At 43.0% G+C, this 18,658-nt stretch overlaps 2 protein-coding genes across 2 annotated transcripts in view; one reads left to right on the top strand and one right to left on the bottom strand.

The window, feature by feature from the left end:
- The window catches only part of LOC124612299 (putative glycerol kinase 5), a 394,929-nt gene extending 377,736 nt beyond the window's left edge, over nt 1–17,193 (bottom strand). The window contains exons 1-2 of the mRNA XM_047140412.1: nt 16,860–17,193; nt 2,532–2,625 (exon numbers count right to left, since the gene is read on the bottom strand). Of these exons, the coding sequence (XP_046996368.1) occupies nt 2,532–2,625; nt 16,860–16,961 (196 nt within the window). The 5' untranslated portion in view covers nt 16,962–17,193. The remainder of the gene's footprint in view (nt 1–2,531; nt 2,626–16,859) is intronic.
- The window catches only part of LOC124612298 (endoplasmic reticulum metallopeptidase 1-like), a 474,311-nt gene that overhangs the window by 71,648 nt on the left and 384,005 nt on the right, over nt 1–18,658 (top strand). The window lies entirely within an intron of this gene.

Genomic DNA, 18,658 nt, shown 5'->3' with positions numbered 1-18,658 from the left:
GTGGCAAGCAAGGGTTGGACTGACAGCTTGACACTGAGGTGACAAAAGTCATGGGATATCTCCCAATATTGTATCGGACCTCCTTTTGCCTGGCGTGGTGCAGCAACTCGACGTGGCACAGAATCAACAAGTCGTTGAAAGTCCTATAGCTGTCCATAATTGTAAAAGTGTTGCTGGTGCAATATTTTGAACACGAACTGGCCTCTCGATCGTGCCCCATAAATGTTCGACGGAATTCATGTCGGGTGATCTGGCTGGTCAAATGATTTGCTTGAATGGTCCAGAATGTTCTTCAAAACAGTCACGAAGAATTGTGGTCCAGTGACATGACACATTGTCACCCACAAAGATTCAATCATTGTTTGGGAATGGCTGAAAATGGTCTCTAAGTAGCCGAACATCCAGAGGACCCAGTCCATTCCATGAAAACAGCCCACACCATCATGGTTCCACCACCAACTCGCACAGTACCATGTTGACAACGTGGGTCCATGGCTTCGTGGGGTCTGCGCTACAATCCAACCCCATCATCAGCTCTTATCATCTGAGATCGCGACTCATCTGACCAGGCCAAGATTTTCCACTCGTCGAAGGTCCAACCGCTACGATCACGATTCCTGGACGGGTGCTGCAGACGATGTCATGCTGTTAGCAAAGGCACTTGTGTCTGTCGTCTGCTGCCACATCTCATTAACGCCAAATTTCGTCGCAATCTGCTTACAGATACTTTGGTCGTGCGTCCCACATTGATTTCTACGGTTATTTCGCGCAGTGTTGCTTGTCTGTTAGCACTGACAACTCTTCGTAAATGTCGCTGTTCTCGGTCGTTAAGTGAAGTCCGTCAGCCACTGCATTGTCCGTGGTGAGAAGTAACGTCTGAAACTTGGTATTCTCGGCACACACTTGCCACTGTCGACGCCGGAACTTGAATTCCCTAACGATTTCCGAAATGGACTGTCCTATGCATCTAGTTGCAACTACCAATCCGCGTTCTAAGTGTGTTAATTCCCGTCGAGCAGCCATGAACACGTTGGAAACCTTTTCACATGAATCACCTGAGCACAGATGACAACTATATGCGAATCGCTATCCCATGACTTTTGTCACCTCAGTTTACCTCATCCACAGCATAAAATTTGAAACGATAGAGATGCAGGTCCTATTTGATAATATTCTCACACGACAATCTTCACCACTGATTACTGCCTAACGAGAGATCGAATGCCGCCAGGTGGTGCTGCGGGCACCAGATTCAATGACGAAAGTATACAAATGGAGCAGAGACGAATGGGGAATCATTCTAGCGACGATACTAGACGCGAAAGAGAATCCACTGACACAAACGACTTTGATGAAGGGCAGATTATTATAGCCTGGGGCCTGGGAACAAAGCACCTTTGAAACGGCGAGGCTGGTCAGCTGTTCGCGTACTGCCGTCGTGAGTATCTATGGAAAGAAACTGAACGACGTTGGAACTACGAGTACGCGACAAGTGTTGCATGTCCATGCCTTATCACGGAACGTAAAGGACGGAGGATTGCCCGCTCTATAAAGTAGAATAGGCGGCGATCTGTGGCAGATCTTACGACACAGCACAGTGCTGGTGCAGTGTTCCGGAGCACACGGTTTACTGCAAATAGCTGAATATTGTGCTCCGCGGTAAATAAACCCAACGTGTTTCAGTATTGACCCAATGACATCGCCAATTAAGATCGGAGTGGGCAAGGCGTCATAGCGATTGGATCGTGCATGAATGGAAAAGTGTCGCCTGGTCGGATGAGTCGCGTTTCGTGTCACACAGCGTCAATGGTGAAAATACTTTTCTCGCCGTATTTATTTTGGTCCCCCTTGATCTCTTCTTCAAATGGTTCAGATGGCTCTGAGCACTATGGGACTTAACATCTGAGGTCATCAGTCCCCTAGAACTTAGAACTACTTAAACCTACTAACCTAAGGACATCATAAACATCCATTCCCGAGGCAGGATTCGAACCTGCGACCGTAGCGGTCACGCGGTTCCAGACTGAAGCGCCTAGAATCGCTCGGCCACAACGGCCGGCTGATCTCTTCTCCCTAGCAGTTTTGAGAGGTAATCATTCACTTCTCATTGTCCAAATCTGTTCAGTGAACTTTGCTATGATGTCCCTTTTTTTCTCATCCTCTTTAGGTTGTGCTCCTCAGTTTTATAAAAGGCATTTTCATGCATAGCACCACAAAGCTGCTAAAATCTTTGTTACGGACAATTTATGTCATCATCTGATGAACTTGAGAACAAAATTTTGTAAACCACAAGTCCATTATTAAAAAAAAAATGTACATATCTACTTTCTACTGTGGAAGCAACTGAATTGTAGGAAACTATGCAATTAGTTCTGGAAGGAGGAAGACAGTGACATCAAAGACAAGCGTTGTAAAAAAAAAAGTTGGCGCTTAGGTAAATATTTCTCCGGCTGACGGCAGCATCCAGTGAAGCGTCAACGAAAAATCAACTATACTATTTCTGAAGATAGCAGAGTATTTTATAGCCTGACCTGTTAGAGCACCCTTGAGGACACCAAGAACTGCATCCCACAGCGTTTCGGGGTCGATTTCCACGTAGCCTGGCTCTGGATACAGTAGCTCCACCTGACCACAGAAAAAAAAAAAATCCAGAATTGGTAGCGGCTAAATCGATACCATATCATACACGTCAGGACCATGCTATGTCTGCTTATCTCTGTAGCTTTATTCCAAACAAAAGCTTTTTGTGTTTCTGGTACCACTTCCCGAGTCTCTAGAATCAATTTTATTTTCTCTCTATCGAGACAACTCAGGACACATTCAGTGCTATGAATAATTGTCTGTGCTTTAGAAAGTAGAAGAGGCACTGGCAGTTTGAAGCTTTGAGACGAATGGTGAGTTTTCAGCGTAGTTGTTACGAGCATTGTCCACCGAAGACGAGGCCCAGGTTCGATTGCTATTAATACATCTACCTTTATAATCCGCAAACCACTACATGGTGAGCGGTGGACGGTACTTCGTGTACCATACACTTTTCCTTTCCCGATCAGCCGCAAATGGTGCGCAGGAATAAAGCTGGTATTCGTTAAGTCTCAGTGCGAACTTCAGTATTACTGATATAACCAACATGATCTTTTCGCGAGATATATACACACATACTAACTTGTAGCCCTCTGCTTCGCTCGTGTAGACTGTACGGTCTGCACAGTTTTTTTTTTTTTTATTTTCCTTTAATCGAATTTTATATTGTTCAAAAATTGGACCATCAACTAAACTTTTCATCCTAATGAAGGACATGGAAGCATGGTCTTTTCCGAATTGCTGGAGTCGGAGGTCTTTATTACCGATAATGCTGCCTTTGAGTTCTTGTGATGATACTTCCATAAAAACTTTCATCCCCTAAAGTACATTTATTTACAAGTCAAATGCCAGGTTTCATAGATTTAGCTTCAAATATGTTTCAATGTAATGAAATATTTTCAGAAAAATTTTCATCCCTTATTTCACCCCCTTAGGAGTTGATTGTCTAAAAAACAAGGAAACACGTATTTTTGTAATTGTTAACTGGGAAGCCAAATACAAATTTTCTTAGTTTCAAAAACGCTTTCACAATCAAATATTTCTATACAAACTTCCATCTCTTTTTTTACACCCTTAGGGGTTGAATTTCTACAAACACTTAAATGCATATTATTTACTAGGGTTGTCCAGAAAGTAAGTTCGCGAAATAGAAACCACAGTGAAAACCAGAAACGTTTCATTTGCAACAATTAAGTACACCTTTCTCCTACTTGTCTACATAGTCGCCGCTCCAACTTCGAGACACTGGACTCGCATTCGGAAGGACGACGGTCCAATCCCGCGTCCGGCCATCCTGATTTACGTTTTCCGTGATTTCCCTAAATCGCTCCAGGCAAATTCCGGGATGGTTCCTTTGAAAGGGCACGGCCGACTTCCTTCCCCATCCTTCCCTAACCCTATGAGACCGATAACCTCGCTGTTTGGTCTCTTCCCCCAAACAACCAACCAACCAACTTCGAGGTTTGTCGTAGTGTTGCATCAACTTTCCAATATCGTTGTCATAGAAAGCAGCCGACTGTGCTTTCGACCAGTTATCTACACTGGTCTGCAGCTCGTTTCTGCGGAAAATTTTTGTCTTCATAGCCAGTGGTTCTTGTGAGCAGAGATGAGACTCAGTGAGAGCCAATTACGAACTGTATTGTGAGTGATCAAACACTTCTCACCGGAAACGCTGCAGGAGCGTCTTCATGGCCCCTGCAGTGTGCGGCCGGGAACTGGCTTGAAGAAGGAACTGCTCGACAGTTGTGTTATGTGGGCTGCATGACACAGGCGAAATCTCTAACCAGGCCCTCATACTTGGCGAGAGACGCTATGCCCTATGCATCTTTACGAGCTTACTGTTCACTCAAAACTGAAAAGAGCTACGCGACACGATCGACAGGCATACTGGAGATACTGCCCAACACATCTGTGCAAAGCTTTACCGGATTTTCCCAGTGGTTTCCATACGCGACCGATCGGAACTGAATTCCTGGACAACCCTCGTATTTCTAACCGAGAAGCCAAATACAGAAGTTCTTAGATTTAGCTTTAAAAATGCTTTCATAATAAAATATTTTCAAAACCATTTTTCCCGTATTTCATCCTCTTAGGGGCTGAATTTCGAGGAACACTAAAACTCGGATTTTCTTTATACCTAACGAAGGAGTCAGATACCAAATTTCATAGATGTACCTGTAATGGACTGACAAGGCAGCCAGTCCACAGTGACGGGTAGCCGAAAGAAAGGCACGCGTACACACACGCCGACTGGCGTGACTTCTGGAACAGGATAAGTAGTGAATTCTAATAAGAAAAGTATGCAGCTCCTCGAATACTTAACTTTAATCTATTCTTGTTGTATACATCGTTCTTCTTGAGACATTTATACGATAGCTATCAAACTATGTAAGGCTAATGGCGCCTTGCTAGGTCGTAGCCAAGGACTTAGCTGAAGGCTATTCTAACTGTCTCTCGGCAACTGAGAGAAAGGCTTCGTCATTGCAGTCGCTAGCAAAGTCGTCGTACAACTGGGGCGAGTGCTCTTCCGTATCTCGAGACCTGCCTTGTGGTGGCGCTCGATCTGCGATCACACAGTGGCGACACGCGGGTCCGACATGTACTAAATGGACCGTGGCCGATTTAAGCTACCACCTAGCAAGTGTGGTGTCTGGCGGTGACACCACAGTACCTTTACAAATGCTTTTTTGTTGTTGTGGTCTTCAGTCTGAAGACTGGTTTTATGCAGCTCTCCATGCTACTCTATCTTGTGCAAGCCTCGTCATCTCCTAACAACTACTTCAACCTATATCCCTATGAATCTACTTAATTTATTCGTCTCGTGGCCTCCCTCTGCGATTTTTACGCCCTGTGCTTCCCTCCAATACTAAATTGGCGATCTCTTGATGTCTCAGAATCTGTCCTGTCAACAGATCCCTTCTTTTAGTCAGTTTGTGCCCCAACTTTCTTTTCTCTCCAGTTCCATTCAGTACCTCCTCATCAGTTACGTGATCTACCCATCTATCTTCAGTATTTTTCCGCAGCACATTTCAAAAGCTTGTATTCTCTTCTTGTCTAAACTGTTTATCGACCCTGTTTCACTTGCGTATATGGCTACACTCCAGAAAAATACCTTCACAAAAGACTTCATAACTTAGTCTATATTTGATGTTGACGAATTTATCTTCTTCCTTGCCATTGGCAGTCTACATTTCGTATTCTCTATACTTCGGCCGTAATCAGTTATTTTGCTGCCCAAATGGCAAACTTTATCTACTACTTTAAGTACCTCGTTTCCTGATCTAATTTCTTCGCCATTACCTGATTTAATTCGACTACACTCTATTATCTTTGTTTTGCTTTTGTTGACGTTCATGTTACATCATCCTTTCAAAACACTATCCAATCCGTTCGACTGCTCTTCCATCTCCTTTGCTGTCTCTGACAGAATTACAACTCCATCGGCAAACCTCAAAGTTACAACTTCTTCTCCTTGGGCCTCAACTCCTACACCAAATTTTTTCTTTGGTTTCTTTTACTTCTTCCTTAGTGTACAGATCGAATGACATCGGGGATAGACCACAACCCAGTCTCTCTCCCTTTTCAACCAATGCTTCCCTTTAATGTTCCTCGACTCTAATAACTGCCGTCTGGCTGTTGTACAAGTCGTAAATAGCCTTTCGTTCCCAGCATTTTACCCCTGCTACCTTCAGAATTTCAATGAGAGTATCCCAATCAAGACTGTCAAAAACTTTCTCTAAGTCTACAAATGCTGTAAACGTAGGTTTGCCTTTCCTTAGTCTACCTTCTGAGAGAAGTCGTAGGATCAGTACTGTCTTGTGCGTTCCTACGTTTCTCCGAAACCCACACTGATCTTCCCCTGAGGTCGGCTTCAACGAGGTTTTTCATTCTTCTGTAAAGAATTCGTGGTAGTATTTTGCAATGATGACTTATACTCGCACCTGTAGGCGTCGGCTTTCTTCGGGATTGTAACTCTTATGTTCTTGAAGTTTGGGGATATTTCGCCTGTCTCATACATCTTGTGCACCAAATGGTAGAGTTCTTCATGACTGGCTCTCCCAAAACTATCAGTAGTTCTTACGGAATGTCGTCTACTCCCAGGGCCTTGTTTCGACTTAGGTCTTACAGTGCTCTGTCAAATGGTTCAAATGGCTCTGAGCACTATGGGACTCAACATCTCAGGTCATAAGTCCCCTAGAACTTAGAACTACTTAAACCTAACTAACCTAAGGACATCACACACATCCATGCCCGCGGCAGGATTCGAACCTGCGACCGTAGCAGTCCCACGGTTCCGGACTGCGCGCCTAGAACCGCGAGACCACCGCGGCCGGCAGTGCTCTGTCAAATTAATACAGTATGTCCCACCTCATCTTCATCTACATCCTCTTCCATTTCTCTAATAGCACCTCTAAGTTCATCTCCATTGTATAGACCCTCTATATACTCCTTCCACATTTCAGTTTTTTCTTCTTTGCTTAGGACTGCTTTTCCACTTAAGCTCTTGACACTCATACTTGTGGTTCTCTTCTCTCAAAAGGCCTCTTTAATTTTTCTTTAGGTGGTATCTACTTTTTCGCCACTGAAGTATGTTTCTAAATCCTTACATGTGTCCTCTACTCACTCTTGTTTAGCCATTTTGCACTTCCTATCAACCTCAGTTTTTAGACGTTTGTATTCCCTTTCGCCTGCTTCCTTTGCTGCACTTTTATATTTTCTCCTTTCATCAATTAAATTCAATATCTCCTGTGTTATCCAAGGATCTCTACTTGGCCTTGTCTTTTTACCTATTTGATCCTATGCTGCCTTCACTATTTCATGTCTTAAAGCTGCCCACTCGTCTTCTACTGTATTCCTTTCCCCTGTTCTTGTCAACCGTTCCTTAATCATCCCTCTGAAACTCTCAACAACCTCTGGTTCTTTCAATTAGTCCAAGTCCCACCTCCTTACTTTCCTATGTTTTTGCAATTTCTTCAGTTTTAATCTACAGTTCAGAACGAATATACTGTAGTCTGAATCCACATCTGCTCCTGGAAATGTCTTATAATGTCTGGTTCCGAAATTTCTGTCTTACAATTATATAATCAATCTGAAACCTTCCGGTGTCTCCAGGTCTCATTCACATATACAACCTTCTTTCATGATTCTTAAACCAAATGTTAGCGAAGATTAATGTATGTTCTGCGCGAAACACTTTAGAAGTTCTTTAATAATGATTTATTTAAAAAAAGTTTCACCCACTATTTCGCCCCATAGGTGCTAAATTTAAAAAAATGCTGAAGCACTAATTTCTTTCTTTCTGACAGAAAAACCAAACACCGATTGCCATAGTCCTAGCTTCAAAATTGCCTTAATAGCGACATATTTTCAAAAAAACTTTTCATCCGCTATTTCACTCCCTTAGGGTTGGAATTTTGAAAAAACTCTTCTTAAACCACGCCTTCAGTATAAGATCAACGCCCTCTCCAAACTTCATGTTTTTATAGTAGCGATTTGCGCTGGGCGATGGTGGGTCAGTCAATCAAGACATTCCCTTTTATACAGGGTGTTCGGCGATTCCCATTATAAACTTCTAGGGATTGTAGAGGGGGGGGGGGGGTGAGTAGATCATATTTTGAATTGGAATCCATGCTCGGAAACGCACCGTTTCCGTGCTACAACCACTTTAAAAAGGGTTGGTAACGCGACTACTTTTATAGGTAATTAAATAGCCGCAACACAGTACATCACTCGTTTTATAATTCTACTCATTCATAGCCAAAGAAATCGCTCGCGTACTCGTTGATGCGTTTCCTTCTACGTGATACAATACGGTTTCTTCCAATTCGGGTGTGCGGCGTCTCCTTGGAGCACAAGTCACGTCTGCTGACGGTGGTGAAGTTACCCTTCCTCGAAGCCGTTGCGTAATTGTGGCGAAAAGGGTATGCGATGGAATCGGGCGTTGTGGAGAACGATCTTCATGAAGGTGACGAGCAGCTCTTCTACTCCCATGAGCTTCGCCATTCAAAAGGATCATGTCGGTGTAATCTGCAAACGTGTACTCAATCATGTTGCTCTAACACTCACAGGCACGTGAACTAGACTCGAACCAGGTCAGAGACGTAGAACAGATGCCAAAAAACATAAGCCGATCCGATGTAACCCCCTCCCTCCATGACTACCCTGTTGCCTACCTACCTAGCAAACATGTTTTCAAACGGCTGTAGCACGGAAACGGTACGTTTCCGGCCATGGTTTCCTAGTCAAAATATTATGGACTCAGCCCCTCTACAAGTCCTATAAAATTCTAACGGAAATTTTAAAACACCCTGCCTACAGGAGTAGTACGAAGCAATAATTTGATTGACTTTTCCAGACGCTCTCAGAATTTTAACAGGAAACCGCAACATAATAAATAATAGGCTCTTGCAGCGTCTACCCCTGGTTTTGGGTGAGCATTTTCGTGACGCTTTCGCACTTATTAGACGTACGTTTGACGAGGAGCAACTCTTCTTTGGGTCTCTTATTGATTACTGTATCAGCCCTCCTCGCTTCCCAGGAATTCTTCAACGAGCCGCCTGGCATCTGCCTATCCGACAGTTAGTTTTACACTGAAGCGCCAGAGAAACTGGTACACGCATGCGTATTCACCCCAGAGGATACGGCGCTGGGGTCGGCAATGCCTGTATAAAACAACAAGGGTCTGGCGCAGTTGCTAGATCGGTTACTGCTGCTACAATGGCAGGTTATCAAGATTTAAGTGAATTTGAACGTGGTATTATAGTCGGCGAACGAGCGATGGGACACAGCATCTCAGAGGTAGCGATGAAGTGGGGATTTTCCCGTACGACCATTTCACGAGTGTGCCGTGAATACCAGGAAACCGGTAAAACATCAAATTTCCGACATCGCTGCGGCCGGAAAAAGACTCTGCAAGAACGGGACCAACGAAGAACTGAAGTGTCAGCGTGCAAATCATTCAACGGAACATACGGCTTTCGGAACATATGGGCTTTCGGATCCGAAGACCCACTCGCGTACCACTGATGACTGCACGACACAAAGCTTTACGCCTTGCCTGGACCGTCACCACCGACATTGATCTGTGGATGACTGGAAACATGTTGCCTGGTCGGAGGAGTCTCCTTTCAAATTGCATCGAGCGGATGGATGCTTACAGGTATAGAGACAACCTCATGAATCGATGCAGCCTGCATGTCAGCAGAGAACTTTTCAAGATGGTAGAGGCTCTGTAATGGTGTGGGGCGTGCGTAGTTCGAGTGATGTGGGACCCCTGATACTTCTAGATACAACTCTGACAGGTGACACGTACGTAAACATCCTGACTGATCACCTGAAATCATTCATGTCCATTGTGCATTTCCGACGGACTTCGGAAATTCCGGGAGGACAATGCGACATTCCACATGTCCAGAATTTCTATAGAGTGGCTCCAGATACACTCTTCTGAGTTTAAACACTTCCGCTGGCCACCAAATTCCCCAAACATTAACATTATTTAGCCTATCTTGAATGCATTGCAACAAGCTGTTCAGAAGAGATCTCCTCCCCTCATACTCTGACGGATTTATGGACAGTCCTGCAGGATTCGTGGTGACAGTTCCATCCAGCACTACTTCAGTCATTAGTCGAGTCCATGCCACGTCGTGTTGGGGCACTTATCGTGTTCGCGAGGGCCTAACACGATATTAAACAGGTGCACCAGTTTCTTTGGCTCTTCAGTGTATTTGGTGGTTCCACTTGATATACGGCTTTGTATGCATATTTCCACATATGTAGTGGATGTTACTGCTTCCAGCAATTGTTCGGCAGTCATATAATCATACAGTACCTTAAAATCCGAGCACTACATCTTCGATACTGTGCAATAAATCTCTTTTACTGCAAAGAAGCTATTTGCTTTCCATATCTTGAGAAGTGATAGTCTGGAGCAAAACAAGAAAAACTGTCCAGTAAACATGGGCTTTAAAATGCATACTTTAAGATCTATGTGCACTTGTTCATCATCGCTACTGTGAAAACATCTCTTCTCCTACATACCCATAGCTCTGAAAGTATAAATTTCTGAGCTCATGTTTACTAGACACTTTTTCCTTCTTTTGGTCCATATCACCTCCGCCAAATACGAGGCGTGTTTTTTAAGCAAGTACCGTTTTGAAATTTAAAAAAGACGTGGTAAGATAACCCAATACCTTTATTTTTACATGAAAGCCTGTACCTTAATCAACTTTTCTACATAATTTCCGTCAATATTGAGGCACTTGTCATAAAGTTGTCCCAGTTTTTGAATACCCTCCTCATAGAAGTCTGCCGCCTGACTTGTTAACCACTGCATCACCACTGTTTTGACTTCGTCATGAAGACGCTGACCGCCCAGTTGTTTCTTCAAGTGCAGGAACAGATGGTAGTCACTGAGCGCAAGATCGGGGCTGTACGGAGGATGATTTAGAGTTTCCCATCGAAAAGATGTGATGAGATCTTTGGTCTGATTCGCCACATGCGAACGGGCATTGTCTTGCAGCAAAACAATGCCCTTGTTCAACTTGCCACGTCTTTTCTTCTGAATTGAACGGCGCAGATTGTGCAATGTCTTACAGTAAGCTGCTGCATTGATTGTCTCATTACGAGGCACAAATTCCACAAGCAGTACTCCTTTTCTTTCCCAAAAAACTGTGCACATGATTTTCCGGGCAGAAATTGTTTGCTTAAACTTCACTTTTCTGGGTGAATCTGAATGCTGCCATTCCATAGTCTGTTGCTTTGATTCTGGTGTGACGTAGGCCACCCATGTTTCATCGCCCATAACAATTTGGCTTAAGAAATCATCACCGTCGTCGTGGTACCGCTCAAGGAAAGTCAATGCACTGTCTAAACATTTGGTTTTGTGCACACCCGACAACATTTTCGGTACCTAACGTGAGCACAATTTTCGGTAATTCAAGTGCTCGGTCACAATGCTACACAAAACACTACGAGAAACCCTAGGAAAGTCATCCCGCTAGGAGGAAATCGTAAGGCGTCTGTTTTCTCTCACCTTATTGTCCACTTCCTGCACCAAACTTTCATTAACGATCGAAGGACGCTCACTCCGTTGTTCATCATGCACATTAATGCGGCCATCTTTAAATGCTCTCACACACTTTCTTACCATTCCATCACTCAATGTTTTCTCCGTAAACTGCATAGGTCTCACGATGAATATCGACCGCTTTTAGGCCTTTAGCACTAAGAAATCTTATAACAGCCCGTACTTCACAGTCGGCGGGATCACGATTATCGGAGGCATCTTAAACACTCAGTACACAACGTAAACAAGGAAGAATCAGACTGTAATGGCGTCAGTGCGTAGACAACAGATGTAGGTACCCAGTGCGCATGCACAGAACACCGACCGCAGAGCTGCGGCCGCGGCGTGGCAAAACGGTACTTACTTAAAAAACACGCCACGTATATGGAAAGCAAAGAGCTTGCAGTAAAAGAGATTTCTTTCACAGTATCGAAGATGACGATGTGCTCATAGCTCTTCAGGTATGCATTTGAGAGCCCATACTTACTACATTTTTTTGCTTCTAATGCTTGCTCCTGTCTTATCCCTGAACACTGACCGTTCCTCCTGGGACAACCACTATAACAGCATCACTTGCTTGCCATGAGAGGCAACATAACAGGACGTAGAATATTGTCGACCTACCACTGTGCTGTAAGGGCGCCACGGCTGATGACCAATGGAGTCCTGCAATGAAATGAAATGGTACCCAGACCACCACTCTTGGTGTCGGGCCGTGTGGCGGACGACAATCAGGTTGGTACCGCATTGTTGTCTGGAGCATCTCGCGTCTTCGCTGCTCATCAGGGCTCAGTTCGAAGCGGCACTCATCGCTAAAGACAATTCTACTGCACTGAATGAGGCTCCAGCCAGAAGTCGTGCGGAGATGGTCCGGACAGCTGTGGGGTAGACTCCTGTTAGAGGATAAAACTCTTTCACAAACTATGTGTAATGTCTTATGTGTACCCCTCAAGCCCACTCACCTTTCCTCTGTTCAGCTACTTTAGTTGATTTTCTATAGTGCGTCCGCTTATTTTGATATCTATCAGTCCAGTCTAGTAGTCACTTTAAATTTATCGGTAAGTTTCATAATTCACAGAATCAAATGGAGAAAGTTTCATTCCTGAATCATTTCGTATAGATGAGGACCATCTTTGGGACTGAATAAAAGAATTTTAACAGATGTGCTTCTCGATATTCACATTCGAAATATATGCAGTGGTTGGACAACAGTGGAATGTGTAAGACAGTGCTAAGCTGATAAACACAAGCAGAGAATCATTTAAGATATCTCGATACATTTTCGGAAGGGGGAGGAGGGGGTATTACTCTTTTACACGTCCAGTTTCAAGTACAAAGTGTCAGTACTACCGTAGGAAGAAGAATGAGGCCACTCCACTCACACACGAGACTAACACGCGTGCGCACTTTTCGGCACCCTCAGAGGCGCCGCAACGTTTCAGCAATGTGATTCGTCAGAATCTGTACTATGCACGAGCCATTTGCAGGATAATAAAGTGATGGCAATCTGTAAAGCACTCGCAGATAGATGATTTTACGACGCTAGTAGCGCATGGGTTCCAGATCCTTCGATATTATGTTTTGCCATACCCTAGTACCGTAAACGACTTTTTACCATTTCTCAACGACAGTTCTCGTCCCTATAATGCTTACTAGTTCATGTCCATGTGCAACAGTGTGAAGGAATTGCCTGATCACGTCTATTTCAGTCAAGAAATCAATTGAACATGACTGCAAATCGCTTAGAAGATATATCGTAGATGGCCGACATGTTATTAACTTGCAGTGATAAGAGTTATACGACACACTCGTGACATTTCAATATCATATACCGAATCTGAAAGATATTTTCTAATATGTGACATCGTAAAAGTAGACCCCGTCCGTGGGCCCACCGGTAGGGCCTACTGACAGATCGCCGTGTCAACCTCTGTCAAAGGCGCCAATGGATGCGCCATGGCATCAGCAACACACCGCTCAACCACTACTACCCGGTCAAGTAGCTCCTCAGTTGGCCACACGAGGCTGCCACCCCAACACGCACTCCCACCGAGGAGGAATTCCTGGCAGTACCGAGAATCGAACACGGGTCCTCCGCCAGGAGGTCAGCCGCGCTGACTACTCAGCTACGGAGGCGGGTGAATATATGACATCAGACCAAAGTAATTTCTTATTTGTAACCTATATTTCATTATGTCTCATCCTGTAACTGTTCTGAGCAGCGTACGTGAACATAGTAAAAAAATCCAATAAAGAACAGTTTATACCTAAGGAGAAAAACGACAGTAAAATGTTAAACCTTATTGAAAATACGTGCGCCAGAAGTTGTTTACAACCAAATCAGTATAAAACTTAAATTCCACAATTATTTCAAACATATACTTTTTCAAGAGAAACAGTCTTGGCTGCAAAAAAGGCTATATTATTTTATATTTGGGAGGCCAAAACCTGCACAACTACATTTCTTACTTGTTTACATTTCGTGATGCATTTCTTTAGGCCTGATCCTACTTTTGATATCCTTTCGACTCCGCCATATACTCTACAAGGTAATCTACAGTCTCCTTACTTTTCAGTACATAACTTAAAAGAGACATAAGCAGATTACTCGCCTTGAATGCCGTTTTGGTTATCTTTTGGTTTGTTTTACTTTAATAGGGCACTCGACAAGGGCTACTACCTGGTGAGACTTTATGTGTGTTTTAAACGTGACTTCCCGTGTAATCAACACTATTTTACATCAGTAGATTGTTTTAAAATATTCTGTGTCGTGTCTATTGGTGTCTTACGAATAAGAATAGTTACTGGCTCCTGAATACCTTCGGTTATTATATTCCATTTCCTTTTATTTTAAGGGTTACCACGCAATGTTCTTAAAACACTGACAATAGCGCTTGTCAGCTAAGACATTTGCGTGGACGGCAGCAAATGCATTTAGCATCTGTTAAGTCCAAAAGTTATACTAAATCGGGTTCGTGGCATTTTCTAAGAAAAGTTTTTATTTTTCTTTGTAGGTCAATCTGAAGATGCCTCAAACAAAGCGAAACACGTCATTGGCAAAATATAAAATAATAAAGCCCGTTTTGCAACCAAGACTGTTTCTCTCTTCAAAACATTTATCACTGGTTGTTGTATCATACCGCCATGAATTGGAAAAAGTTCCATATACTTTTTCAATTACTTTCAATCATGTTTCACAAGGGACTGAGAATTCTTCGAAAACAGATTAAGCGGAACGTTGGTCTCAAATTAAAAAAAAAAAGAACACTTCAGCCAGACGACGAGCACGCTTGGAAGCATAAATTACAATTTATTTATCTTCACTTGAGAATGTTTCACTTGGTACTTCTTTCACGCGTCCTTTTGTTCCACATGCCCTGACTACAGAAACTCTTTCTTCATTCAAATGAAAACGAGAAGTAAGCAAACTATTATTTAAAAAATACTAATAACTGTTAATACATTTATTCCACTGTGAGACAAGGAAAAACGTTCGCCATTGTCTACGGAACCCGGGCGTGCAGCTCTTAGTTCGCAGCAATCGGCAGCCGCGAACATCGTTCTTCAGGGCTCCAAAAATATGAGAATTGCATGGAAAGAGATTGGGACTGTATGGAGAACGTGTAAGCGCCTCCCAACCAAATTTTTCAGCCTACTCGAGACAACCTTGGCAACACGTGGGCCCGCCCACGCTGTAGAAGTTCCGCTGGGAAGCCTTTACACATCCTCTATACAGTCCCGAGCACTCCCTCTATTTTTGGAGCCCTAAAGAACGATATTTGTGACAGGCGATTTGCTTCGGACGAAGCACAATCATGGTTCCGTGGGCAACCGCAAACATTTTTTCATGAAAGCATTGACCGTCTTACTTCACAGTGGGATACTGGGATAAATGTATTAACAGTTACGGCGATTACTTTAGAAATAATAAGCACTTACTTGTTTTTTTCCCATCTGTCTCGTTTTCATTTGGCTGGCCCTTATATTTAAACTCAGTTTGGGGAGAAGAATCTAACTGCAATATGTTTATGGTCATAATCGTCACTATACCGTAGGCTTGCTTTTATTGTCGGTTTCAAGCCCTAGCAAGAAGTCAATGGTTTATGTTTCTTAGCGCTACATATCCCACAATGCTCCTTTATGGTGTGCCTTGATGCGTTTAGAAGCTCAAATTTGCAAAGTAGCTACTGGTGCCGTGGCTTCCAAGTTTTCTCAAAGGAGTTGTGTAATGATTCTTTCCTCTTTGATATAGCTACCATATGAGATTAATTTAGAACATTGCTCTACGTTATCGAGTGCGTTACTAAATATAACTGCACAAAGGGAGGAAGGTCCCAAAGGCGGCGAAGTCATCGGAGGCTGCTCACAGGTGGGAGGGTAAATCGGCAACGGAATTTTTCCCGTCATTCGCCATAATCGGTGTAAGGAAACCACAGGAAAACTAAATCAGGATGACTGGGTGGAGTTTTGAACAACGCACCTCTCGAACGCGAGTTAATTTTTCTAAGCACTGCGCAGCTTATCTTTACATTCAACAGGTGGATTCTACGTAACATTCATGTCGGATGTAGTGAGATGGTTTTTTTGCAGCAAAAAAACTAATCACTTTTGTTAAGATGTTATGCGTAAACTTTTACAACTCTGGAGAGTAGAATTTTTTGGCGATATGAAAATGAAAGCTTTTATCAGAGTTCTAGCTTTAAGAGCAGCGCGCTGCGATTGACCTTTTATCATGTCTCACGAAGAGTGAGATAAGAGCTAAATAAATTTGCTTTCTGCCCAACTGAGAGACAGGAGCTGTACAGTTACGATTGCCGCTCACCATTATTCTGATAGCGCTCTACCAATTCCAAAAATCAGAAAAATTAATAAGCGATTTGGGTTATTAAGTGTGAGATCACAAAGTGTAAACCAAGTATATTACAAAATAAAATCTATCTTTTTTTTTCTTATCGTTGACCTATGATGTATGGAATAAAGATACGTAAATTACATGGCGTTGACTTCGATGTATGCAATTACAAGTACAGGGATATCAAAACGTGATCATGTATTATTAAAAAAAGTAACAGGAAATGTCTCAATCCGTAGTGTTTAAAATTTCGCGCTACGGCATTGTTGGACTGAATCCCTGCAGGCGTCGCGAAACACACTGGAGTCTCATGTATTGCTAGCATTACAAACGAATCCTTTGAGTAAGTTACCAACTCACCTGTCTGACAGCTGTACCAACTACCGATGTGGTTTCGTCAAGAATGTGACAGCGAATAGTTGTTGTGCCCACGTCCAAAGCAGCAACAAACAACCCGTCCATCGCGTCAACACAGCCAGGTAGGTAAATACAACTTGTAAGCTACCTTATATGTAATGATCTCTGATCTTTGGGGTCAGTTCCACTTCTCACTTTGGACGTATTGCACAGTATTTTCAACTCACTGTTGCCTACAATCTTGCACATTGAGCGATATCCGCACTTCCCTGCAACGCCTGACTGCTCACGCCACGCTACTCCTGTCAACCGACTAATCCATGGCTATGAAACAAGCGCTCGCCACTATTCAGCTGTTTCTTCGCGCATGCGCAGAGCGGCAGAGGTGTTTCTTGTGAGAGTGATGTGAGGTGCCTGTTAATCAAATTTCGCGTAGCGAGTTTGAGTTACAGGGCATTGTAAATACCAAAAGAAATTATATATTGAGATAACACTGTTTTGGAATTACTATACGTGACGCCGGCAGGTTGCTATCGTTGCCTGGTCTCCAGTAATGTGTAATTTTATTCATCTTTTGATCTCGGTGTAACTGTGTTATCAAAATAGTGAAGTAACGTCAAAGGGGTTAAAATTTTAAATTTCTTCCAGTTGACCTAGGTATCCGTAGCAGAAAAAATATTAGAAATATAAGATATATTACTTACATACCAGCCACTACCTCTCGGCGTAAAAGCAATCGTACACTCCCTTTCTTTCATTACAATATGTTAATGTTCTCGCGCAGACAAAGCATGGAACTATACCACTTCCATGGGTAAAATTGCACTAACGTTGTCGGCACCAACAATTTCCGAAAATCAAACCCCTACAACGAGTTCTCAGTTCGAGATACTGTTGCAAGTATATCAGTGTGGTATGTGACTACAGTTGCATAAACCATGATGATTTAGCTTGCGTAAATTTTGTAGACATCAATCACGTTGACCATAGTGAAGTTCAAACGTGTAATCTTCATAGGACATGTGTACAGTGAATTTAAGGAAAGTACTCGCGATACCTTCCAATTTGTTCTTATAATTATAAATTAAGTGTGGCATTAAAGTTGACAACTAGCTGCACTACTGAACAGTCTGTTACCACAACCACTGAGTTCATGTTTGTTGGCTAGACCAACTCCAACCAAATTGCAACCATCCATCCTAACATAGGGCTACGCTACAGATCTATGTCGGACCACTATGTAAATTTCCTGGGAAAAGTGAGAACATTACCAAGCTAGCCATTATACAGTTATGAATAGCTGTTGAAGTAGAAAATGCATACAATCGTAACTCTTACACTCTTTGATCTCCATTAAGCCATATGTCTTGTTGTTGGCAAAGGGACTATAGTGTGCTATTGGCAGCCCCCCCCCCCCCCCCACTCCCCCAGAATCTCATAATCTCGACTGGCTGATCTGTGGTGTAGCCCTAGGTATAGCTTAGATTGGAAAATAATTTCGTTGAGAGTTGGTGAAGCCAACAAATGTGGATGCCAAATGAAGACAAGAAAACTGTACCTTAGCCAATGAATATAGTCATGCTATATTTAATGCAGTTTGCCATATTCAACACACTTAATATGCATGTATATCATACGTAAAATATGCAAAATTCTGGAGGAGGTGGGGAAGGGGGTCTGTTACATAAGTTTTATCAGCAAAGGGAACCAAGTAAGCAGTTGGAAAAGAATACGTAGTGGCAAGGAGGTATACAGAAGAAGTGCAGAGGATTACGGTCCTACATCACTGAGGATTAGGATAG

The sequence above is a fragment of the Schistocerca americana genome, chromosome 4, assembly GCF_021461395.2.
Source record: "Schistocerca americana isolate TAMUIC-IGC-003095 chromosome 4, iqSchAmer2.1, whole genome shotgun sequence".
NCBI classification, from domain to species: domain Eukaryota; kingdom Metazoa; phylum Arthropoda; class Insecta; order Orthoptera; family Acrididae; genus Schistocerca; species Schistocerca americana.
The sequence above is the reverse complement of the archived record's forward strand: the minus strand, read 5'-3'. Positions and strand labels throughout refer to the sequence as shown.